The sequence below is a fragment of the Ovis aries genome, chromosome 13 (genome assembly GCF_016772045.2).
Source record: "Ovis aries strain OAR_USU_Benz2616 breed Rambouillet chromosome 13, ARS-UI_Ramb_v3.0, whole genome shotgun sequence".
Classification (NCBI taxonomy): Eukaryota; Metazoa; Chordata; class Mammalia; order Artiodactyla; family Bovidae; genus Ovis; species Ovis aries.
Window position 1 is genome coordinate 79,290,615 of NC_056066.1, and position 25,089 is coordinate 79,315,703.

Genomic DNA, 25,089 nt, shown 5'->3' on the forward strand with positions numbered 1-25,089 from the left:
GCTCGAGAAGGCCCAGGCTGCTTCCACTGCTCTGGGCTGAGATGAAATAAAGGACTTCGGTCTCTCGAGCAGATGTTCGGGCAAACTTCCCCTGTCCTAAATTAACAGGGGCTGGCAGCCAGCACAAAATAGGCTCTTCCAAGTCTTTACTCAGAAGCTAAAAGAGCCAGCTCCTTCGGGCAAAGAGGTTGGGTCTACAGAAGCCTCAGCAAGACTCTGTAAGAGAAACAATGGGGTGGGAAGCACACGGCTCAAGAAATATCCCAGCCTTTGCTTTAACTTGGCGGCTCCGCCGCCAGGAGAACACGGGGGCGCGTGGCCAGTGGGTGGATGGTCCTGTGGAGCTCTTGCAGGCAGCTCTTGAATCCCCTGATGGAGGAGCGCACCCGGAAGCAGCAAGCAGGGCGGCATCGGGTCTGAGCTGGAGTCTCCGCAGTCAGCCTCATGTCAGCGGTGGGCTCACGTCACCACCCCCCGCAGAAAGGAGCACGCGCTCAGAAGAAGGGAAGCAAGCCCGTCCTCACTGGGGCCCATGAGCGTGCCACTGGGCTCCAGGCGAACCGGGAGGAAATCAAAGTGTCAGTGTGGGTTAGGAGCCCGCGTGTGACGCTTCCCAGGCCTGGCTCTGCTGTTTAAAATTAGCTCCCTTCTCCAGGAAGATGGCTGAAGTCATTTGGGTCTGCTCTTTACGATTGCTTAACTAGCAGAAAAACTCACGCTCCCTGGATGCATGGGCTTAATGAGCCGGGCAGATGCGGGGTGGGGGGCGGTCAGGAATGGCCCCTTAGGATTTCATCCACCCAGAATGGTACCTCTGGGCTTCTCAGGTGGCTCAGTGGTAAAGATCTGCCTGCCAACGCAGGAGACGCAAGTTCGATCCCTGGGTCGGGAAGATCCCCTGGAGAAGGAAATGGCAGCACACTCCAGTACTCTTGCTGAGAAATCCCATGGAGAGAGGAACCTGGGAGGGCTACAGTCCGCGGGCTCGCAGAGCCAGCCACGACGGAGTGGACTAACGACAGAAACGGTGCCACTGCCCTCGATGGGTCTCCTGAGAGCTGGGGAGGAAGAGCCTGATTCCCACACCTCCCCTCTTTCCTTCCGCCTCCCCACTTCCTCGGCAGGCTTACCCCGCCCCCTGTGTCCCCATCTGCACAACTGGAGCGCCTGCCCAGTCACCTCACCACCCCCCGCCTCCACCCCGAGCTCATTCTCCCTGCAGATTGCCAAAGCAATCTTAAAAATGTAAATTCAATCATGACATCTCCCTGCTTAAAAGCCTCCAACAGCTACTCGCTTCTGGAAGGAAATGCAAACTTCTCGCCACGTCCACACAGCCCAGCCTGACCTGACCGCCCCCGCCAGCGCCCACCCCCCGCCCCACCCTGTCCGCGACCTCTCCAGGCCTGACTGGTGGTGTACTCGCCTTCACCCTGCACCAGCCGCCTGGGTCTGCTTTCAGTTCCCCAAACACCCCAGGCTCAGCCCCACGTTGGGGCCCTGGCCCGGGGCAGGTCCTCTTGCCTGGACACTCTTCCGACCACCCATGTGGCTCCCTCTTTCCTGCCTTTAGGGCTCCGTGCAGAGGCACCTCCTCAGGGAAGCCCTCCCTGACTACACAGTCCACAGTTGCCAGATGTAAGAAACAAAAATACGGACCGTCGAGTTAGACGTGAATCTCAGAAAACAAGGAACACTTTTTAAACTACCGTGTGTCCCAAGCTCTGTGCCTCTGTGGGGGACACACTCACACTAGGAAATCTGGATTCAAGTTAGCATCCTATACTTTCCTCTTAACCTCCAGACCCTTTGGTCTTGCTCCTAGGACTGGTTCCCCTGTCCTCACAGCACTCATCCCATCTCAGAGTGACCTGCTTGTAGGCAAGTCTGAAACTAGCCATGTCCTGAGGGCAGGGACCTCCTTGGTCATATGCCCCCAGGGGCTGGCACAGAACCTGTGCACACTAGGTTTTTAATAAATATCTAGGGAGCAGCCACGGAAATCCTGGGGGCTGAGTGTGTGGAGGAGCGAGGCCAGAAGAGCATCAGCACACCGTCTGCATAGAGGCCAGATTTCAGCTCAGCTTTCATCCCAGCCCAGGGGCACCTCTTCTCAGCGAGGGGCTGTCATCCCTGCGTGTCCTCCACCGGCCGCCACAGTCACTCAGAGAACCAGGAAGCGGGGGTGTGGGGCCCAGCCCTCCTCTGACGTGTGCTGTCAACTCAAGAAAGTCTGCCCAGCTCCCACGGTGAGCGGGCTTCCCAGCTGTAAGATGGGGGTAGGGGGCGGGGCATTCCTCAGTTTCCCTCCATCGCGTCAGGCATGACAGCAGGGTCTGATGGCTGGGAGCCGAGAGGAGGGGAAAGGCTCACCTGTGCCAGGAAGGACCCTTCTCCCAGACAAGAAACCAACCTGGGCCTTACTCACTCGGGTAAGTAAACCGAGCTCCCAGGGGACACGTGGACAGTCAGCTGACATCTTCTGGGCATCTACCATGGCCTAGCACTTTCAGATCCTCCATCTCCTTTTACGGCCCAAATACCACCAAACCCCCTTTTACAGACGGGGAAACCAAGCCCCAAAGCACAAAAGACGAGGTCTATCCAGGCTTCAAGCTAAATCTGCCGGACGATCCAAAATTCAGCCTGCTTACCCTTAAACACGTACCACTCTGTTTAAAAAGTATGCAACCAAAACTGTAGGAAAAAAAAAAATAATGCAAGAAGGCGTCAGACAGTTCGTTAATAAAAGGTATGATTTTCTCGACGGGGGTGGAAATTCCAGCATGCTGACTGCAAATTACAGAAAGTCTCTTGGCGCCAAGAACAATTTCTGATGGTGAAAACACCAGGGCCCATGTTAATCAGAAAACTCATGTCCTCTTTTTAAGATGCTGAAATAGCAGGATCCTTCAAAGTCTGTTCTTGCACATAAGAGGACTGGAGTTTGGACAAACAGCCCTCTGAAAAGACCATTTTCTCTCTCTCCGGGGGTGGGGGTGGGCTCCTGAGCTGCAATCTGACTTCTGTCACTGGGGGAATGCTCAAAGTCCCAGCCAGCTGTGTTTAAGTGGTGGGCTCCAGCCCAAGGGACCTGTGACACCGTGGACATGAGTCACCAAGGGCAAAGGTCTACAGAGCCTTAGTCATGGTCGAGCCCAGCTTAAAGGCTGACCTTTCCCAGAGGCAAGTCCAAGGCAGAGAGAATCCCAGACCAAGTCAATTGTTTCAGAAGACACCAGATGGGGTGAAGCCAAACCCATGGGGAAAAACAGGTGGGAAGAGGAGGTGTCTTCTCTAAGTGAGTTCCAATGTTTCCAGGGGACGAATCCATGGAAAAGTACTTAATTTAGCAAAAAATTTTTATTTTAAGCATATGCATTTATATTTATTAAACAAAGCTCAAAATACAACCTTTGGGAACCTCCAAGTCATAAAATGACTCACATTAGGATGTGATGACTCAGTGGGAAAGAGGGAATTCCAATTCCACCACCCACGCCTTCTTTCTAAAAAATCAATTTGCCCTCTCAACAGGTGATAGGAGCCTCTGCCATCAGACTGGTCCAAGAAACCATCCAGCAAAACAAAACACAAGTTCTCTTCAAACAATTTAAGTTTCAAAGCTGAGTAATCCGACACAGGCACATTTCCAACCAACGCCCCCGCGGGACACAGAGGGCCAGGGAGCTACTTGGCTGGGGCCAGGGGGAGGGGGGGCCCGAATTAAGAAAGATTTACCAGCTGAAAAATTCCAAAACCCTGTGTCATGTGGAGGAACCTTCCAAAACATTGGATCCCACCCAGGCCCGGCGAGTCGCTCGGAGCCATGGCAACCCCGTTTCCGCCGCCACATCACTTTTATTTTTGTGTCCTTAGATTTTTTCCTGTTTTGCAATGTTTTGCTGGGACCCCCGACTCCGCCTGAGGCCTGGGTGGCCGGGGGCCAGGGTTACCAGCTGAAGTCAGGAACAGCCTGGACTTCCCAGGGTGAACTTTGCCTGCGGAGGTTACACATTTCTTAAATTTCAGAGAATATAGAAAGGCTTTTCAGCAATTACTGAAAGTGGTCAATAGGAAAGCTCTAGATCATTCTGTGGGGTTCCTCTTTGTCCTCTTGTGAGAGAGCTCTCTAGGGTTGATGATAAATGTTCCCCAGGATTCTGGCTCTGTCACCAGCTGGGAGCTGACCTGGGGGCCCATGGCTTGACCTCTGTGAGCCTCAGTGACCTCATCTTTAAGATGGGAGTAATCGTGTCTGCCTCTCCAGGCTGGTGTGACGATTAAATACATTCACTCAGCAATATGCCTAAATACCTGCTTAGCAACTAAACCACCACCACAAGCACCTACTAAGTGCCAAGGTTGTTCCAGATGCTGCAGACACAGCAGCAAACACCATGTTTCAGCCCTCAAGAAACTATTTGTGAGACTAGATAATAAATGAGAAAAAAAAAAAAAGACAAGATCTCTTCAGTAGATAGGACTTCCCTGATGGTCCGGGGGCTAAGACCCTGCACTCCCAATGAAGAGTTCAATCCCTGGTTGGGGAACTAGATCCCACATGCTGTAAATAAGGATCTCAGATGCCACATCAAAGGTTAAAGATCTCATACGACCTGGTGCAGCCAAAATATTAATAAATAAATGGTTTTTTTTTTTTTTAAAAGGGTGATTCTCATAGAGCTAAGAACTTCAGAAAAGGCAGGGCAAGGAGGTCGAGCACCTTCGGAGCAGATGGTCAAGGAGAGGCACCTTAAGAACGTCACCTCTGAGTTGAGCTTTGTAGAAATGGGAGGATGCAACCCATCAGGAAACAGCAAAAGCAAAGCTCCTCTGATGAAAGGAGAGCGGGGTGTCTGAGGACAGAGTGAAGACAAGATAGCTAAGGCCCCAGGAGCAAGGGGGAAAGCCCAAAGGGCCGAAATCGGAGAGATGGGCCAGGGCCAGCTCGCGCGGGCCCCTAGAAGTCCTGCAAATCATTAAAAATAGTAATAAAAACAATATAATAATCATTATTATTACTGCTGCTATAAATAAGATGCCACTTTCCAAAACACCGAGCTTTTCTAACTTAAGAAACACCACGCTCCCCTTCTCCTACTGTTTTTCCACCATCCTCCAATTTGTCATCCTGCTGGAGTGGAAACTGCCAATTCCATTTCAGTCGACAGCTATAAAAAGCACGCTGGAGCTGGTGGTGCCGATGACCCAACGTGGGGGCTAAGATTAGCCCAGGAGGCTGTCACCTTTCCTTAATGTGAGAACCAGCTGGGGTTCCCCTTCCTTGGAAAACTTCAACTGTTCCACTCCGCCCCACCCCACAGCGGCCCAGCCGGCCAAACTGTCCATGGAGATGGGAACGGGGAGCCGTTTTGGAAAAAAGAAGTTGAGCAACAGGGATTCCCCCTGCAGAAGGCGGTCCCGGGCTGGGCGGCAAGTGCTTGGGGTCAAAAGAGCAGGACTGGCTCCCTGCGAATACAAGGGCATCCCACCTCCACCTGTTGGAGCCTCTGGGGGCCAGATATCCTGCCAGGGAAGCCCTCCACTCCTCAGGGCCCGGGGCCACCTCGCACACCCCAGCCTGTCTGCTGGCATCGGTCCAGGGACCGCATCCACCCCGGAGTCTTTTCGATCAGACATAGGACAGTCGTAAAGGACCCTCCTGCCCTCAGTGACCCACTGCAGACTTCAAGAGGCTGTCTCACCACAAAATGGTTCAAGTCAGCGGCTCAGAGCAGCTAAAGGACCTTCAAGCCGACTCACCTGGTTCTGACCTTTTTCAGAGTAGAATAGCTAATGATCAGGCTTCCTAGGGGCCAACCCAGCACTGCCATTCACCAGCTGTGTGATCTTTACTCAGTTATCTAACCTCTCTGTACTTGGTTTCTCAGCAAAAAAGGGGAAAAAGAAAAGAAAAGAATAGTAGCTATCTCCTAGAGCTGTCACGAGGAATTAGATTGTTAATGTTAACACCTACCAAGGGCTCAGAATAAGGCCTGCACCTAGTTTATTATTACTCGTCCTTTTCAGTGTCTCCTCGTTCCATGAGATAAAATCATACTCAGCCTTGTCCTTCCACAGTCTAAATATAATAACAGCCACTAATATTTAACAAGCATCTATGCAAGATGCTAATATTGGAGCCTAAAATGCCAAGCTCCATGCAAAGGGCGTAATCTGAATCCTCTCATTTAACTTTCCCATCTCTCAAGTGAAGTAAATCATCTGTATTTTACAAAAGAGGAAATGCTGAGAGAGGTGAAATGACTTACCCAGGATGGCAAAGCCACCAAATGCAGGTCACAGATTCGAACTCAGGCCGTCTGACCTCACAGCTACGCTGGTGACCACTGCAGCTGACAAGCCTCCCAAAGTGCGCCCACGAGGCCTATGCCCGGGGCAGTATGTGTCCAATAAGTGACCTATGGCCTGAACAAGGAAAATGCTGGAGAGACTGTAAAAATGACAAGGAACACTCCTGATGTACTGAGTGCCCACTGCTTGCTGATGCGTTTAACTCTGGGAGGGAAAACTATTAACTCATTGACTGAAAACGGAAGTCCAGGGAAGCTGGATAACAAGATGACGCTGGGTATTATCTGCAGGTGAGCTCCCCAACTTCTGCAGGCTTAGCCACCTGCCTGTCTGTCAGATGAGACAAGGCACACCCACAGAGAGGAAGCTTCATCATTCCTCTTATTAACATGCAGCTTTGCAAAGCTGAGAGAGACTCTGGGTTTTCCTCCCTTCAAGCGGTAAACAAGTTTCTTCTGAAACCAAGAGAAGGAAAGCTGTGGAGTAAATGTCTGCCTGCCTTCCATCCTTCCATCCAGCAAATACCTATCTGAGGCCCCTGAGCAGCCTCGCAAGCACGTGCGCCCCCAGGACAGTTGAAAGCTGTCTGGCTCCTAGCTCCACAAGGGACTTGGTAGCACCTGGCCTGCAAGCCACCCCTCCATACTTCCAGCAGGCCCCCAAGGAGACTGCTCACCTGGACATGGAGAACAAGACGTCTATGTATTCTCAGTATTTTCCGCTCTGCCGATAAGGTGCCTTGAAGCCACACACTTCTTGTGGAAGTCAGCACAAGACCAGCGGGATGGTTTCCTGGTCCTAGAGACCCATCCCAGCTGAGGAGGCTATTGCTAACTTGGCTGTTTACATTTCATGCACTTTCCTGCTTGAGAACCCACCACGGTCCTCATACCTTACTCACGTACAGACGAAGTCAAGGCTGTGTCTCTACCTGGCATCAGGAGATCTCTCTGAGCTCTGCTCATCAAAACACTTCCTGGTGATAACCAGCCTCTACTCCAGCCACACAGGTCTGCTCTCTGTCTCATGAGAGCCCAGTAACTTCTTGCCATTGAGAATACTGTACACTGTTTCACTGCCTGAAAAATAAAGCCTTCTCCAAAATGTGTCAAGATGTGCAATGCCTTTAAACCCAAGACACCACATGTCGGCCTCAACCTTAGGAAATAACAGTAACAAACGGCATGAGCTAATACATACTGAGCACTTACTATAAACAGTTGGCTCTCTGTATCCGCAGGATCCACATCCATGGATTCAACCAACCACAGACAAAAATATTCAAAACAAAAAAAAAAGTTTAAGAAAGTTCCAAAAAGCAAAACTTGAACATGCCACTCACTGGCAACTATTATCATAGCATTTTCCTAGTATTCAGTCTTCTCAATAATCTAGAGTGATTTAAAGTACATGAGAGGATGTACATAGGTTATACCTATGTACACAAAGGGCTTGTACACTCTCCAAGTCTGGTATCTTTCAGGATCCTGGCACCAATCCATTGCAGACTCTGAGGGACAAGTGAACCGAGCATTTACGAACTCTTCATCTCATGACCATCCTCTAAGGTATGACTGTCACCATCCTCGTTATACAGAGAAGGAAACTGCTGCCCAGAGAGGCTAAGTAGCTTGCCCAAGGTCCCCCAGCTAGGAAGGAGGAGGACTGGGCTTTGAACACAAGCCATCCGGCTGGAGCGTGTGAGCCCTCACCTAGCTGATCAAAGGCACAAACGGGAGGCGCGTCACGGAGTCACTTAGAACAGCACAAAGTTGGAAGCAGCCTCACGCCCAGTAAAGGAGGACGGTTAAATAAAGGATTAGCCACCACAGGACAGACCAGCACACCCACCTACACGTCCGCGCTCCTCCTCACGACACCATCACAGCCCCTCACACCCACAGGGCCTGACTGCGCGCCCTATTTCACATCATTTTTCTATTGCAATGGCGTCGGCAAGCCTTTTTCAAATCATCTGCCTTCTGCCGTGCTTCCAAGATGTGAGGAAGCCGTTCTCACACCCTGGACATGAGGCCAGCCCATCCCAAGAGCAGGTTCTGTGTGAACGTGGGAAGCAGCCCCCCTTTCAGTGATGCTCAGACCCACGATGACCTCGCGCGAACAGTGGCGCCCAGAGGAGGCACCCTCATGCAAAATCCCCACAGTGGACAGCCTGCCTGTGGGCCATCCTCAGGGCCCCCCACAGTGGACAGCCTGCCTGTGGGCCATCCTCAGGGCCCCCCACAGTGGACAGCCTGTCTGTGGGCCACCCTCAGGGCCCCCCACAGTGGACAGCCTGCCTGTGGGCCATCCTCAGGGCAGCCAACAGACAGACATCAGCTCGCCTTTGATCTGACCTGAAATCATGTCCATAAGAAAGAAAAAAAAAAAAGGCTCAGCCTAGCACTCGTAACTAAGCGAATTATATAACCTGATATTTTTCCTACTTCAGACCATGGTCTTTTTAAAACGTCCTCACCCACTCCAGTGTCCTTGCCTGGAGAACCCCAGGGATGGCGGAGCCTGGTGGGCTGCTGTCTACGGGGTTGCACAGAGTCGGACACGACTGAAGCAACTTAGCAGCAGCAGCAGCGGTAGTGAACACTTCACAGACGGCCCGTATTAAGAAAGGAGGCGCATGCCGCTAAACCTCTCATAGCAAAGGCGTGCAAAAGTCAAGTATGAATTCAGCACAATCTTTTAAATTAGAAAACAGGGCATTTCTGGGACGGGTTGAAACCACTGGCCCAGTATTGGTGGAAGTTTCCAATTTGTAAGTTTCTGGAAGGTAATTTGAATTCTACAAAGCGATACATATTTAAAGCTCTCAAAATGACTACCCAAAATCCCACATGGGAATAAACCCAACATAAACAAAAAAGATACACGTGGAGTTTCATGTGTAAGAAGACTAATTAATTAGTCCTACAAGTATAACCAGACAAACTGCAGTATTAGTTACAATAAAAATATAAGCTGCCAATGTTTATTGACTTACAATATACCTGGTGTTGTCATAATTACCTGACATGTATTAACTCGTTTAACCCACATGACAACCCTATGGGGTAATAACTCTTGTTATAATCATTCTATTCATAAAGAAACAGAGGCACAGAAAAGTCAGGGAATTTGTCTAAGATCATAGAGCAATCAAGTAGCAAAGGCAGGATGTGAACCCAGGATATCCAGGGCCTGGACGTATGATATCAAGCATGTACGATTAATCATTGTGCTCTTACTATTCCCTGTTTGATAACAGTCTAAAATCTGAAAAAAAAAAAAAAAAAAGGTGTCTCCTGATGTGTAAAAAATAATTTAAAAAGAAGAGTTGGGGGTGGGAAAAGCCTTCTCATCCAACCAAACAAGCCAGGATGAGCTAAAATACACCATAGGACATTCATGCAACAGTGGGCCATGTCGGTATCAAGGTCCCTGGAGACAAGGAAAATGCTACACAGTGGGATCTAACCCCCCAAATTAAGAAGAAAAAGATGGTCACTTTCGTATGGCGCTCGGAAGGCGCTCTGACCTGTGGTCTTCTCGGTGAACACGACTTTGGACTCGGCCGTGAAGTTCTGTCCCGTGAGAATCATCTGCTGGCCGCCGTACACCAGGCAGCTGTCGATGTCTTGCCTTTCCACCATGGGCAGCTCGTGGGCGGACCGCTGGGCTGTGGGAGAGAGAAAAAGACGTCGCTATGATGACGGAAGACACCCACTCGGAACCGTCCCGAGATTTCACGGGGCACAATGCACTCTGCCCACCTCTGTCACTGGTCACTGCAAACGCGGAACCCTCAGCCCTGGCAACCAGTGACTCTGCAAATGTTATGTTCTTGTCAACATGCCCGAAGTCTCTGGGGCTAATTTTCTCCTAACAACAAGTTTCATTTTCATGACTCAAGAGACCGATGCCTGTTCTCCTTTTAGGAAGGAGAGGAGAATAAGAATTTGATTTTTTTTAAATAAAAGGATAGGCAAATCAACCTTTTTTTAAGAGGTTTCCTTTGCTAGAGTGCACGCTCTTCTCCTGCACGTGATGGCGGCCACACACAAAGGGCTCACAAACGCAAACTTGAGGACCTAATTCCTGAGAGTGTAGACACCTTGGCCTCTGAACTCATTCGCCAGTCTGAACATAATTCGCTCCCATCACATCTCTGACCACATTTTCTAGCACTCCCTTTCGCTCACTCCCCTTCAGTCACACTTCTAGAATGTTCTCACCATCTCTGAAACACACAGCACACTGCCATCTTTGAATGCTTGCACTTTCAAGCCCTAGCCCTCCTCTCTGGAAGGCTCCTCCCCGCTTGCCTGCTCGGCTGCCTTCCTCACTTCTTCCAGGTCTCTACACAGATGTCACCCCCTCAGAGAGGCTTCCTTGACCCACCCTCGCACCCTGCCCCTCACAGCTAACACAGCAGGACCACCTGTCCATCTGTCTGGCGGTGCCCCCCACCTCTCCTCTTTATCCTGCTCCATCCTGCTCAGTTCATCCCCAGAGAGCTTTCCACCTTCAGAAACGCTACCTGTAGCATTCTTGGTTCCCCTGCATTTCATCTCTTCCCTGCAAGAATGTAAGCCCAGAAGAGAGGAGCATCGCTTTGTGCATGCTGCGAGCCCAGGGCTGGGCCCAGGGCCCAAGACTTCGCAGGGAGTGCTTGAGAAGGATATAGGGATGGATGGATGGAGACAGGTATAGGATACAGATGTATCTCAATATATCTTGATACATATTTATCTCGATATCCTCATCTGTATCTGCAGTGAGGAATGGGACAGGCTGACTGTTTAACTACAATGATATACTTGAATGCTCACTGTAACGTTCTAAGAAAAGAAGTATAATGAAATTATATGCCTTCAGGGAGAAAACGGAACCCTAGAAATCAGCTATGGTGATGCTGAGATTTGACCTGAGCCCTTAAGAGCTGGCCTGTCCAGCTCCAGAGCCCCCTCCTTTAGCCCCTCCGTCCAGCCAGTTCTTCTGGAGGACGGGCTGCAGGAAAGAGTGAAGACCCTCTCCAGATGCCTGCCCTGGGCAGGGTGGGAAATGGGTCCAGCCGACACGAGGGACCGTCCCTTGGGCTTCGCCTTGGCAGCGTGGGCCGCGGAGGCCGGCCCGCCCCCTGGGTGAGTCAGCCTGAGCTCCTGGCATCCCTCCCAGAGCCCGAGGACTGGGCAGAGGGCCAGCCCTCTCTGTGCCAGGGGCCGGCAGACCGCCCCCTCCAGGAGCCCAGGGACGCAGCCGCGTGAGGCCCGAGGCGCGGGCCTAACCCTGCCCTCCCGGCCCGCCTGGGCCTCCAGGTCCAGCACCCTGTCCCTTCTGCCCTGGAGCCCTGTTGAAACCCATGCCTTCAGAGGCAACCGTGCACGTGGCAACCTTTAAGGAGTCTGCTGTGGACAAGACACTCCCAGACACTGTACATCGAAAACACAGCCCAGCGACTCTCCGTGACCTCCCTGCCAGTATCTCCCCATCCCAGGCTCAGCCCAGGCTCTCTGTTCCCAGGGCCCAGCCAGCCAGCGTGGTTCTAAGGGGCTCCCAGTTATGGGCACGTATTAAAAAGGCCTCTTGGCAGGAGCTGCTAATTTCTCCCACATGGGCTGGGTTATTAATCCTTTCTTTCAATAGAGGAGTTCTGTGTGACTTCCTAATTGAGCTGCCATCAATGGAGATTTATTAGCAGTGAAAACAGCAGTCACACCGCCTAGAAGAGCAGGTCCCGGCTTTTCGGATCTGCCTTGGACGTGTTTCGGGGGCGAGGAGGGGCTTTTGGTCCCAGGGATGGATGGGTGGGAAGGCCACAAGACCCATGCCGCCCATTCTGCAGGTGGAACGCCTGAGTCACCACTCCTGGGCGAGCTGGCCAAGGGCTCGAGTCCAGCCAGGCCGGGGACTGGACGTGGCCACGAGCTCTCAGTGCTGGGCGGGAGGCTGGCCCGGCCAGCTGCTCTGTGAATCACCCAGCACTACTGTGAACACGGCTCGGCTATTTCCTGAAGCAGCCTCCCTGCTTCTCCCTCCAAAGCCTCACAGGTTCAGGCAACCAGCTGATCCTCCCTTGACCAAATCTTCATTTCCCACCCCTTCTCCTTGATGCTTAGTCCTCAGTCATGTCAGACTCTTCGCAACCCCGTGGACTGCAGCCCACCAGGCTCCTCTGTCCATGGGATTCTCCAGGCCAGAATACTGGAGTGGGAGCTGTTCCCTTCTCCACGGGGATCTTCCCGACCCAGGGGTCGAACTCAGGTCTCCCGCATTGCGGGCAGATTCTTTACCGTCTGAGCCACCAAGGAAACCTCTGCTTCTCCTTACCCGAACGAAAACCATCTTTTCTAATGAAAATGTAAAGACAAGAGTCCAGTCTCGCTTCCTGTAAGCTTTTATCTAAACTGTGGTCTTGCAACTCAAAGTGTGGGCTGCATCCCAGGGACGGGGTGGGGGGTGGCGGGTGATATTAGAGACGTAGAACCTTGGGCCCCACCCCAGACCTACTGAACCTTGTTAAGACTCTGCAGCTTAACGAGGAACCCAGCTGACTCTTACGAGCTGTCAAGGGTAAGGAGTACTGCTTAACCCTAGCTACACATGAGCATCACCTGGGGGGTCGAAACAAACATGACATTCCAGCCCTAGTACTACCATTCTACAGACAGACAGACATGCTCAGAACTCGGCTCCATGGAGGGAGCCTGCCCGGGTGAGGCTGCCGTGTGGGACCGTCCCTGGTCTCAGCTCAAGTCCCCACCAGGTGACCCTTTAGGGGGCTTCCCGGCTCAAAACCTCACTTTGCCAAATTGGAAAAACGGGGCCCTCAGCAGACCCATCCCAGAGGCTGTTTGAGGGTTAAATGGGAGAATTCACAGAAAGCATATTTGATTTAATAAATCCCAGCCGGTAAAGCAAACACCACGATGCGCCGCAGTTCCTCGAGCGGCTGCCCTGTGTCAACCGATACCTGCGGACTGTGTCCGCGTGTTTACACACAGTACCGCGCTCACTGGCGCAGTTCCTGCTGGATCCCGACCCCTAACCCAGGTGTCTTGGCCCTGAGTCCCAGCATTTTTCAAAGTGGGGTTCCCAGGTTACCTGGTTGGGGGAGGTGCTTAATAAAAATGCAGCCACCCAGGCCACACCCCTAACCCTGGGCCCCAGCGGCTCTTGGAGGAGGCTGGACATTTGCATTTTTACAATCTTTCCGGGTGACTTGTTGAAACACACTCTGCTTGAGAACCAAGCCTCACACTTAAAAGGCCACCTGAGGACCAGGGGACCTCCTCCAGGGGAGGCCCTGCACCCTCAGAGAGCCCAGAGGCAAAGCAAACAAATCCAATTAGCCTCTGAAAGAGGAATTGAGAGGCAAACAGCAACCAAAAGTGCGCTCCCGGGGTCCACTTCCTTCTCCCTCTCTGAAGGCTACTCATTGGGGTGACACTGTCACGGAGGCAGGGCTCCCCGCAAGCCCAATGGGCCTCCCAGGCCTGCAGCACCACCCCCGACGGCCCCCACCAAGTCCCGCTGGGCTCTTCAACCATCAGCGGGGCCAGCCCTCCAAGCCACCAAGCCCTAGAGTGGCCTAAGCAAGCCGCCGCGGGTCATCAGCTTAAAGCTAAGCCCACGGCCCGCATCTCACCTGTGGGCAGAGGCCAGCCCCTCCGCTCCTGCTGAAGCATCGCGGTGGCCCTCAAAGCCAGGAGATTTCCCCAGGCTTTCCTCCTGCCCCTGGATTCTGGCACGTCATAAAGGGGCTTGGGGCTCCTGGGTTTTACGAGCTCTGAATCAACAGGGCGCTGTTGGTTTAGCCTGTCTGGGTGTTTACTTTCACTAGCAACAGTGGCTGATGGGGAGTCGAGCCGCGGCAGAAAAGACTAAATGAAAGAAATTCACCCCAGGCTGGTCCTCCAGGTCAGCCTGGACAGGGGACACTGCTGTCTATCTGTCTGCCATTCTCTATCACGGGGCTGCCTGGCCAAGAATGCCGGAGAACTGCAGGGAGAGGAGAGGCTGGCCAGGGAGATCAGGCACGCAGGGTAGGTGGGTTCTGTTAACAACTGCAAATGGTTACAGCGGCCGTAGAGAGGGCCTTGGATCCCAGAGACTTCTCATACACATGGTTCTTTACATTATAAAGCACACACATAACGAGGGAATGCATGGTCATGGGTCAAAGGAAGGATGCCGACAGGTGACTACCTGAGTCTGAAGCCCAGCTCGCTGATATCGCTAAGATTAGCTTGGGGAACCTTGGGCGAGTCATTTCACCTCTCCGTGCCTCTGTTTTCTCATCTACAAAATGGGAACGCATCACACAGTGCTGACCTCAGAGGGCTGTTTGCAGATTAAATGAGCTGGCGCACGGGAAGTGTGTGGTACCTCGTCAGAGCTCCGTGAGCGTCAGTTCTGTTTATTTTTATGGCTGAACTTCATGAGACCACAGAGCAGGAACGATTCCCATTATGGAGCTGAAGGCGTTGAGCCTCCCGGAGGAGGAGCTCCATGCCTGGGAGCTCACAGCTACAGAAGGCAGGCAGGCAGAACTTGACCCCAGACTGTGGGATTCCCCCACCCAGAGGGACTCCTTTTTAGTAAAATGGGGAAGACTCAGTGGGAAAGCGGCCAGGCAGCCTGAACCGGGAGGCCCCCCCCTCCCGCCACGTCAGTCTCACCCGGGCTCCAGCACTGACCATCCCCCAGCCGCAGAGCCCTTCTCGCCTGTACTTCGGGCCCCTGGCCTTGGCCATGAGCCTGGCCTGGCCCGGAATGCAGTGCTCCAGCCTCGCCCGGGAGGGGTGGGGAGCAGGCCTGGCAGACGGCCCCTCAAGCCCCCACCCTGGCGCTGCTGGCTCTTCCCTGGGAAGTGGGAGATGGGGATAGGGGAGCCCAATTCTGAGTGGGGGGTTCACCTCTGTGAGGGGCCTGTGAGCACCCACAGTACAGGGGTGGGATCCATGGCGCTGAAGAGCCTTCCAGCTCTGGACCTCAGGGGGTCTCAGCTTCCTCATACAGAAAATGGAATACAAACCCCGGCCACTGGGTCCATGGCGGGGGGACCCGCTCCACTGTCCTCACAAGGAGCCCCGAAGAATACTCCCACGGGTCTCCAGAAATCAAGACCCTTCTGGGGGGCTCCGTGAATCCCCACATGACTAGTGAGCTTCCTGGCACTGGGGGACCCAGGCAGCCCCAGCAAAGAACTGAACAAGGGCTTTAACCCCTAGCTCCTCCCTTGCCAGCCATGTGATGAGCAAATCAGTTAGCCCTTCTGAACCTCAGCTCGCTTGATACAAGCTCAATCTGTAAGATGAGTCTACCGAGGCCGGGGGACTTCCCTGGTGACCCAGACCAGCGGTTAAGACTCCGTGCTTCCAACGCAGGAGTGTAGGTCTGATCCCTGGTCAAGGAACCAGGAGCCGATACGCTGCATGGTGTGGCCAAATTTTTTTTTTTAATGATAAAACTTTTTTAAAAACTAGAAGCATAGGAGAAAATCTTTATGACCTTGAATCAGGCCAAAAAAAAAAAAAGTGTTCTGAGGCTATGATGAGGATGGAAATGGGTTAACATACAGGGCAGCTGGGGGCACACAGCAACTCTTCAATAAAGGGGAGTTTCACCTGCCCCACCCCTGCAAAATGAGCTCGGTAAAAGGCCACAATCCCAGGGTCAGGTAACCCTATCAATTAACAGAGAAGCCACCCCAATCCTGGGCTCCCCCAAACCTAGCTTTCTGGTAATCACCACCCAGCCAACCCACAGCAGATAACCATCTGAGCTCTGCTGAGCAGCAGGGTTGCGGCTTGCTGCCAGCTCCCCTAAAACAGAGAGTGTTTGCTGAGCCCCTATACTTGCTGCTGCCTGGGCTGTGCACTCTTGGCAGTGACACGGGGGCAGAGAGAGGCAGGTAAACACGTGCTTTGCAGAGCGTTGGGGACGGCTGCCGTAGGGGCAGGACGAGCCATACCACAAGAGAGATACTGGGATTATTCTACTGATACAGATATTACCATTCTTACCAGCCCCACTTTACAGATGAGAAGACTGAGGCACAGAGCACTAAGTAACTTCCCTGGGACTAAACAGTGAGTAAGTGGCAGAGGCAGGATGTGAACCCAGGTCCACAGTCCTAACCAGCACCCTGCTGCTTCTTCCCATCATGCTGGTTTCTGACGTTTCTGAAACGTGGTTCCTTGGTCACTGCTTAAAAGCCACCTCAGGGAGGAGGCCTGGCCTACCTGCCCTCTGCTCCATGCCCCGACGTCCTCCCACATCTGCTGCTACACCATCTCGAGGGAGACGATGCAGTGTGGCGCAATGGGAGAGCGCCCACAGCCCCCTGAGGGTCGCTGAGCTGGTCTCCAGTTTCTGTGAGATGATTAATCAATCAATCTGTCACTCCTGATGGAGCTCAGCCTGGGTGTCCTGGGATTCAGCAGGACATGGATGTCACAGTCGGCTTGGCCCCTTACTAGCAGTGTGAGCACAAGCAATTAGCTTGACCTCTCTGTGCTTTAGTCTTCCCATCTGTAAAATGGGAATGGATGCCGAGTTCCTAGAGTTCTCACAAGGATTCAGGAGCAACGGAGACAGTGCTCGACGCACAGGGTGACTAATAATGGCTGCCTATCCCTCACCTCTTCCCTGTGTCCCTCATCTCCGTTCTTCCCTTGGTCTTCAAGTATCTATCAGCATCTGCTCTGTGCTAGGCAAAGTGCTAAACCACTTCTCCCCGGCGGTCCCGTGGTCAAGACTCCACGCTCCCACTGCAGGGGTGCAGGTCCGACTCCTGGTCGGGGAACTGAGATCCCACATGCTGCACTGTGTGGCCACAGATAAATAAGTGAGTGCACTCAGTCACTGAGTCAAGTCTCAATCTGTGACCCCAGGGACCAAACCCATATCTCCCGCATTAGCGGACAGATTCTTTACCGCTGAGCCACCAGCGAAGCCCATTATGATATTCAGTTCTGTTTGAAGTGTCTGCCGGCTTGTTGACTGCGGATTTTCCCCACTAGAATGTGACCTGCGGGATATCCAGAACTTTGTTTTGCTCACTGCTGGATCCCTAGTTCTAGCACTACAGATACACTCCCAAAGGAGAAGGGGGCAGCAGAGGAAAAGATGCTTAAATAGCATCACTGACGCAAAGGACATAAATTTGAGCAAACTCCAAGAGATGGTGAAGGACAGGGCAGCCTGGCGTGCTCCAGTTAATGGGGTCACAAAGAGTCAGATATGACTTAGCGACTGAATAACAGAAACAACAAAATATGTTTTTAATTGGAAGAATAACATTAAGGGGCCCATAAGAATCACGTGGGTCATTCTGGCTTCTGGCAGGGGCAGACGGACAAGACAGCATCTCTGATTTATGAAGCAAAGCGCGACCAGTTTGCCCGTCTGGTCTCCCTCATTCTAAGGATTTCCACAAAGCGCTGCCGTGCGATCACCCACCTCCCACATCAGACTTCAGGAGTGAAGTGGAGGGGTAAGGGAGAAGTGCGAGGGAAGAACAGGCAGGTTTTCTATGCTCTCACTTTCAGAAAATGGCATATGAAATAATTACATTTCCATATGGAAAACAATGGGACTGGACCTTACTTCACACTGCACACAAAAATAGATCAGAGATGGTTTGTATCCCTAAATCTACTAATAAAAGCCAGAATCAAAAAACTTTTAGAAGAAACCAGAAGACAGTGTATCTGCTATCATCAAATGGGCGGAGATTTCCTAGGGGAATGTAAAGAATAATAATCCCTAAAGAAGAGAATAAATTAGACTTCATAAAAATAAAGTATTGATCCTCTCAATACGGCACAATTGAGAAAATAAATAGGCAAGCTACAGACTGGGGGAAAATATTCTTAATGCATAAATCTGACAATGCATAAATGACTGTTGTATATTAACAATAAAAATACAAGGGACTTCTCTTGTCCAGTGGTTAAGACTCCATTTCCAATGCAGGGGGCGTGGGTCCAATCCCTGGGCAGGGAACTAAGATCCCGCAAGTCACGCATCGTGGCACAGTCAAAAATTTAAAAAGTAAAAATATGAGTGACCCCATAGACAAATGAACAAAATCTTTGAACTAACACTTTAGCGAAGAAGACATATGATAACCAATAAGCACACAGATAGGGGTCAGCAACATTCGCCTTCAGGGAGATGCAAATGATGGGTTATGCACAGTGAGACCCCGTCTTACACTCACCGGCAAGACTGTAATTCGAAAGACTGGCAGAGCCAAGTGGTGGTGAGCATGTAGAGCAAGTGGAATTCCCAGATACCCCGGTACGGAGTGTAAAGTGATTTGGAAAACACATACATTGAGACACACACTTTCCCCCGTGACCCAGCAATTCCATTTCTGGGTATTCACCCGAAAGAAAAGAAAGCGTTTGTCCACAAGGGCCTTGAAGGAGAGTGTTCATAGCTGCCTTATTCATGATCCTCAAACCCCGGAAAGAACCCAAATGTCTATCAGTGGTAAATAAACAATTGTTATATTCATACAGTTGAATACTGTTCAGCAATTAAAAAAGAGAGAGAACCACCAAGTCACGCAATAACAGCACTGGATCTCAAGAAACATCCTGCTAAGTAAAACCAACCACACAGAAGAGCCCATGATGAGTCCGTGACACGAAGTTCTGGGAGAAGGAAAGCTCACTGAGGTGACAGAAACCGCAACAGTGGTTACCTGCGTGGGGGCTGGGGAGGGGGCGATGGCTGTGGGGGAGGAGGAAACCTGCAGGGGTGGAGGGAAACGCCCTTGATCTTGCTCGAGTGGCGGTCACACGGCTGTGCACGTCTGTCAGAACCCACCGCCTCTGCGCCATCTCGTGCATCTGAATTACACCTCGGAGAGATATCTTTGTGCCACAAAAGAGACACTGGAAACAGCGTATGAGAAAAGCCATTTTCTAGTCCACACCTCGTACCCACACCCCCGACCTCTGCAGGATGAGCAAAGGGAGCCTGCACTCCGCACGAGGCGGGCATGGTCCAGTGGGGTCACTGCAGTGATCGGAGAAGCCCCTTGGCCAGGCAGGGAGGAAACTGGGGAGGCTTGCACAGGACGCGGGGCGCCTTGCTGCCTTTCCATCCCGCCGGGCAGCCTGGGGATACTTGTCATCATGCTTTCGATTTTTCAACAAACATTCTAGAGTCAGCTGCAGTGTGCCAGGCCCTGACTGACACCCTCCTGGTCCCTAATCCTAACTGAGAGACGGACAGGTAAATTAGGTGTCAGCAAATAGAGAGGGGGACCCTGAACTCTGTGGGGTGTGGGCAAGATTCCCCCTTATGGGGGCCTGTCTAAACAGGGGCTTTGGATAAACAGAGATTAACTGAGTAATGGAAGGATGGGGGAGGGCCACGGCAGTGGGTGTCTAACTTCATGGGGATGCGAGGTGGAGGGAGTCAGAATCACCGGGCCCCTCTGAAAGTCTCCAGGCCCAGACCTCCCTGCAGACCAACTGAATCAGAGTTTCTGATTCAGATGTGGGCATCGTATTTTTTCTTACAAGTTCCCAGGTGATTCCAACACACAGATAAGACCAAGAACTAGCGTTCTGAATGGAGGGGACAGTGCAGGCAGAAGTCCAGGAGCCAGAGGAAGATCCCAGTGGATCTGGGAACTGCGGAGCAGAGGAGAGGGAAGCCAAGAAATCCCACTGAACAGGTGCAGCGGGTTGAACCGGGCCGCCATCAGGGCTTCCCGTCCACCCAGAAGTCAGAACACGCCCTCATTTGAAACAGAGCCTTCGATGATGTAATCGAGGACGCAGGCGAAGTCATCCTGGAGTGGGGGTGACACCCAGTGACAGTGACCTCACAGGGGTCAGAAGGGCGCACCCAGAGGGGGTCCTGTGGAGACAGCGGCAGAGACTGCGGTGACGCGCCTACAAGCCGAGAAACGAGCGTGACCACTGGCCCCACCGGACGCCAGGAGAGGGGCCTAGAAAGTCTCCCCAAAGCCTCCAAGAAGGGACCCCCCTGCCGACACGCTGATTCCAGGCTGATTCCGGATCTCTGAGAATCGATGTCTGCTGATGGAAGGCTCCCCGGCGGTGGTATCTGGCTTCGCCCGTCCTGGGAATTCGCACAAGAGGGACGGCACGGGTTCCTCCGTCACAGGGAGCTTGCAGCTGAAGCTGAGAGCTCGGAGCAACCCGAGGGGAAGGAGAACTGTCCCACGCCAAGGGGCCCGATGCGGGAAGGCTGCCCACAGCTGCGCCCGTGTGCAGGCTTACTGCTGGGCAAGGCAGGGCGTTCCCTTCTGACCTCTTCCACGTTCTCCCGCGAGTGGGAGGAGGGTTATCTGCCTGGCGAGGGTGGGGGTGGCCTCCAGAGCTTGGGAGACCCGAGAAGGTTCAAAACAGTCTCTCTGCTGCGAAGAGGGGAGGAAACCCAAAAGAGCTCCTTGGCAGCACTGAAGAGCAGGTGGAAATGAGACTAGGAAACACCACGGGCATCTGTCGGGCACAAGTGAGACGTGGCCTCAGCCGTGCCAGCCAGAAAAGAGATGGAAGAATCTGCCTTTCCAGCAAGTAACTCCGCTTTCCAAAGAGTGGCCTCCAGGGTCCTGCTCGAGACTTTTCCACTAGATTCTGAGAAATCACCCTTGATCCCTGAGACGTCCTGTAGTAAAGATTCCTCCAAAGTTAATAAGTTAAGCCTGCGAAGCAGCAGCAGCAGCCCACTAAGTGTTTTTCTTACCAGCTCACCTCCCCCGAAGGGTGTACATGAAATCAATTAGTGAACAAACATTTATAGTACACATACTGTGTCGATAAGGGCTTTGCAGGCGGTGCCAGTGGCGAAGAACTTGCCTGCCAGTGCGGGAGAGGTGAGAGGTGTGGGTTGGGTCCCTGGATCAGGAAGATCCCCTGGGGGAGGGTACGGCAACCCACTCCAGTAATCTTGCCTGGACAATCCCATGGACAGAGGAACCTGGTGGGCTACAGTCATGGGGTCGGCAAGAGGCGGACACGACTGAAGAGAGCCGGACAAATTCTGTCCCTAAGAACCAAATGAACGGGGAGCCAATTAGCCCATAAATGCTGGTGAAACTGCCAGGTGCCGATCCAGGAGAACAGAGCAGAGGAGGAGACAGAAACGGCAGAGGATTCTGTCTTCCCTCTGGGAGAGGGGACAGCGGCCCACCAGTAGCTCTGCTTGGTCTTGCCAGAAGGGTGGGTGTTACAGAAACCCAAAGCAGGTATTTCACAGAACTAGAAAGCTGGAGACCAAGCAGAAACGAATGCATCACCTTACCAAGAACGTCTCGGTTTCCTTATCTGTCAAAGCACAGTAGTTGAATCAGTCAAATGCATTTTTATGAGAAAAAAGGAATGCTCTGTTCAAAGTTCAAACTACTTTTTAACACCCTGGGGAGGTATGTGCAGTCACTGACGATCCTTAAAAATCTCAGGCTGATGGGAGATAAAGGGACTGGAAGGACCGAAAGATGGAGAGGGATGGGGCTCCTGTCACTGGTCCCTCCGGCTCCCCATCTTGCTGCAAACCACAGCCCCATCCTGAACACTGAGTCATCTGCCAGAAAGGGGAGACCTTATCTTCTCAAAATCCCCTAATCACTGAGGAAGAGCCTGAGTTTCCTTCCCCAAACATCTTGAGACGTTCAAAACCAAGAGCAGGGCGGGGCAGCCACCGTGACCAGCGCTTGGGGGCCCGGGGCGGGCTCTGCTGGGGAAAGGAGGGGAATTCCAGGGCTTCTGAGATGATGTTTTTCAAACACTTGTTTTCCCTTGTTGTCTGCCTTTGGGTCTGTCTCCTCTAACATTAGAGCACAGACTCACCACCAGATCCAGCCTGACCCCCACCCTGACTCACTGGCCTGGGCAAAGACCACAGGCCTCCTTCCTCCTCTTCCGAGGACCGATCGAGACCAAGTCCCAGCTTCTCTCTCAAATCGGGCCCACCCGGTCCCCTTGCTGGCTGAAGGCCAGTCTTCCTCAACGCGTTCTGCATAAAATATTCATCCTTTCCCTTTGCTCATGGGTGTCCGATTAAAACTACTTCTGATGAGTCTAAGACGTGTGTAGTCAGCTGACCCACGGAGTGTTTTGAATTTGTTGCTGCTTTTAAAAAATCAGGGATGAATTGGGAGCGTAGAATTGATGTATACGCAGTACTGTGTGTAACAAAGATGGCTCGTGGGAAGATGCCGTGTAACACAGGGACCTCGGCCGCGTGCCCCGTGATGACCTAGAGGTGTGGGAGGAAGCTTCAAGAGGAGGGGCATATGTATACCTACCGCTGATTCCCTTTGTTGTTCATCAGAAATTAATACACTGTAAAACAATTATACTCCAGTAATAAAATAAAAATCATGAGATTATTGGTTTATCTTTAAAAAAAAATCAGAAGATTTGGCCACACTGAGTCGACACTCCCACATGAAAACGCTGGCTGGGTTTGAGTAACAGCTGCCAACTGAGGCGGGGGATATGCCATCCTGGCCCCCAGTCTCCACCACACCTACTGTTGACCCACAACCCATCACACTCATGTCCAACACCTCCCTGGTCTCTGTAGGTAGCTGATTTTGTGACACCTAATTACGGTAAAAGGTTCAGTAAAAAAAGGGAGAAAACCCTGAAACATAACTGAATATGGAACATTACTCTAACATAAAGAAACAAATTCTCAGAAGAACAAGACTTCAAAAGTTATATAAACTGCTTTTGTTTCTATAACTGTTTACTTCTTTCCCTCTTTATGCTTTTTAAAATGACTTCTAAACTCTCAAAAGCTGAGCTGTCAATAAGTTTTGTCAGGTCTAACTACAAAATCCAACAACAAACTTGCCCAAATTACCTAAGAATGAGCTCAGAACAGTTTCATTTTTTGAAGCCTGGGGGAGCTGGGCCAGGCCTCTGCTCAGAGCCTTGTCAAATGGCAGATCTTGGCACCCGTCCCCATACAGGATTCTGAAGATCTTCTGCATCTTTGTTTGGGTATCTTTATCTCTACCAGACCACAGCTTCATGAATGATAGAGAAAATATCACGCTCATCTGCAGGTCCTCAGCACGGCACGAGACAGTGAGCAGATTCTCAGGATACACACAGATGGACTGAGGGTGATGGCGATGCCTGGCTCCTGTATAGCAAAGCTCCTGCTCAAAGCCCACTCTGCTGGGACAAGTCACCCAGCCCCTCATCTCCATCCTTCTTCTCTAAAAGGGCGTGATAACATGAATTCTGCACACTGACCACTCAGCCTAGTGACTGGTGAAGTCACCATTCTGTAAGTGAGAGCCACTGCGATGTCATCATCATTCTACTGAAAGGAGAGAAGAGGACGAGCAACGGAGGACCCTCAGTGCAGCCAGCTCACTCCAACTGCATCTGCCCTTTTTGAGACCAGCCCAACATGTATACACTTCAGATCTTCTCAACCAAGCTGTGGGCTACTTCTCAGCCATGCTATTTTTCGCGTGAAACCCTCCACAAGTAAAGCAGAGAGAAACCCTGAAACGTGCTCTGTCTCTGGGCCCTTTGGTCAACTTGGGCCGCCGTTCATCCCTGTGGGCCGTGCACAATCTTGCAGGGCACCCTGCCCAGGCGACAAGGCCCGGGGTGGAAGGTTGTGTCCGCTGCACTTGCCACACACCCACCCTGCCCAGAACCCAACTTACAGCACTCGATGGGGTTGGACGCCGTCTGCAAGGAGACGATCCTTCCGCTGGCCTCGGGAATGTGCACCCGGAACACCAGCCTCACACGCGTGTTCTTCCTCCCAATGTCCGTCTCGCCTTTCCGCAGCTCAATGTCCGCGTTCCTCAGCTTCAGGATCCCCGCGCAGTCGATGCTGCCGGAGAGGAGAGAACCCACTGACCACCGACCATCTCAGGGAGCTGGAGGTCACCCACAGTGGGCGACTGCAATATACAGATAAATTGTTCAGCCAGGAATTAAGACCACAATGGGGGGTAAGACACAAAGCGATTAGGGAAACTCCCTGGGGGAAGTTACTTCTCTAGGGAGATTCTGCATGCCAGCTGTTCCACTCTCAAAAGTATCTGAAAAAACTCAAACACGCAACTGGGGAAAATTGGTTACGGACTATGTAATAGTAAGAATAGTGTATCGACAGCAAACACCTTGAATCTGATACATGTACCTTGGTGTAAAAAAGGCGTAATGTTTGCAACTAACTCTGAGCCGGTTCCGGAAAACACAGAGGGATGGGGAGAAAGAGTCATAAAGCAAACGTGGAAAAGGTTAACAATTGGGACACCTGAGCAGACGGCGTACCAGGAGCTCTTTCTATGCTGCTTGCAGTTCTCAAGTTTGAGATTAGTCTCAAATAAAGTTGTTTACACTCCACATGGCTGCAATGTTCACCACATTTGGGCACATGCATATTAGCCCTGTGAGGTTAGACCTACCTGCATTATTACTTAATGATTTTAAGTCAAATAAATAATTTTCATAAAAAGTTTAGCCTCATTCCAAACATCATCATCTAAAGGTGCGTGAGCAGCCTTCCTCGCAACATACCTGAAAAATATCAGGGTCTAGAACTTTTCAGGTGGAAACTTTTAAAACAGCAATCTCTGTGGGTCCATCACAGACTGGGGACCCCATCAAGCTGCTGCCATCGATTCCACGGAGTCAAGCCCGCACCTCTGCTGCGCGGCCCACCCCCTCCCTGTGAGGACCTGCTGCACCCCAACCTCGGCCCACCCCCTCCTGTGAGGACCCGCCACCGTGGCCCCCGGCCTTA

At 52.0% G+C, this 25,089-nt stretch overlaps 1 protein-coding gene across 5 annotated transcripts in view; it reads right to left on the bottom strand.

Annotated features, from left to right (window-relative positions):
- NFATC2 (nuclear factor of activated T cells 2) overlaps positions 1-25,089 on the bottom strand; it is a 156,010-nt gene that overhangs the window by 48,892 nt on the left and 82,029 nt on the right. For all 5 annotated transcript variants that reach the window (XM_027977332.2, XM_027977330.2, XM_015099935.3 and 2 more), the window contains exons 5-6: positions 23,999-24,171; positions 9,851-9,991 (exon numbers count right to left, since the gene is read on the bottom strand). In XM_027977332.2, the coding sequence (XP_027833133.1) occupies positions 9,851-9,991; positions 23,999-24,171 (314 nt within the window). The remainder of the gene's footprint in view (positions 1-9,850; positions 9,992-23,998; positions 24,172-25,089) is intronic.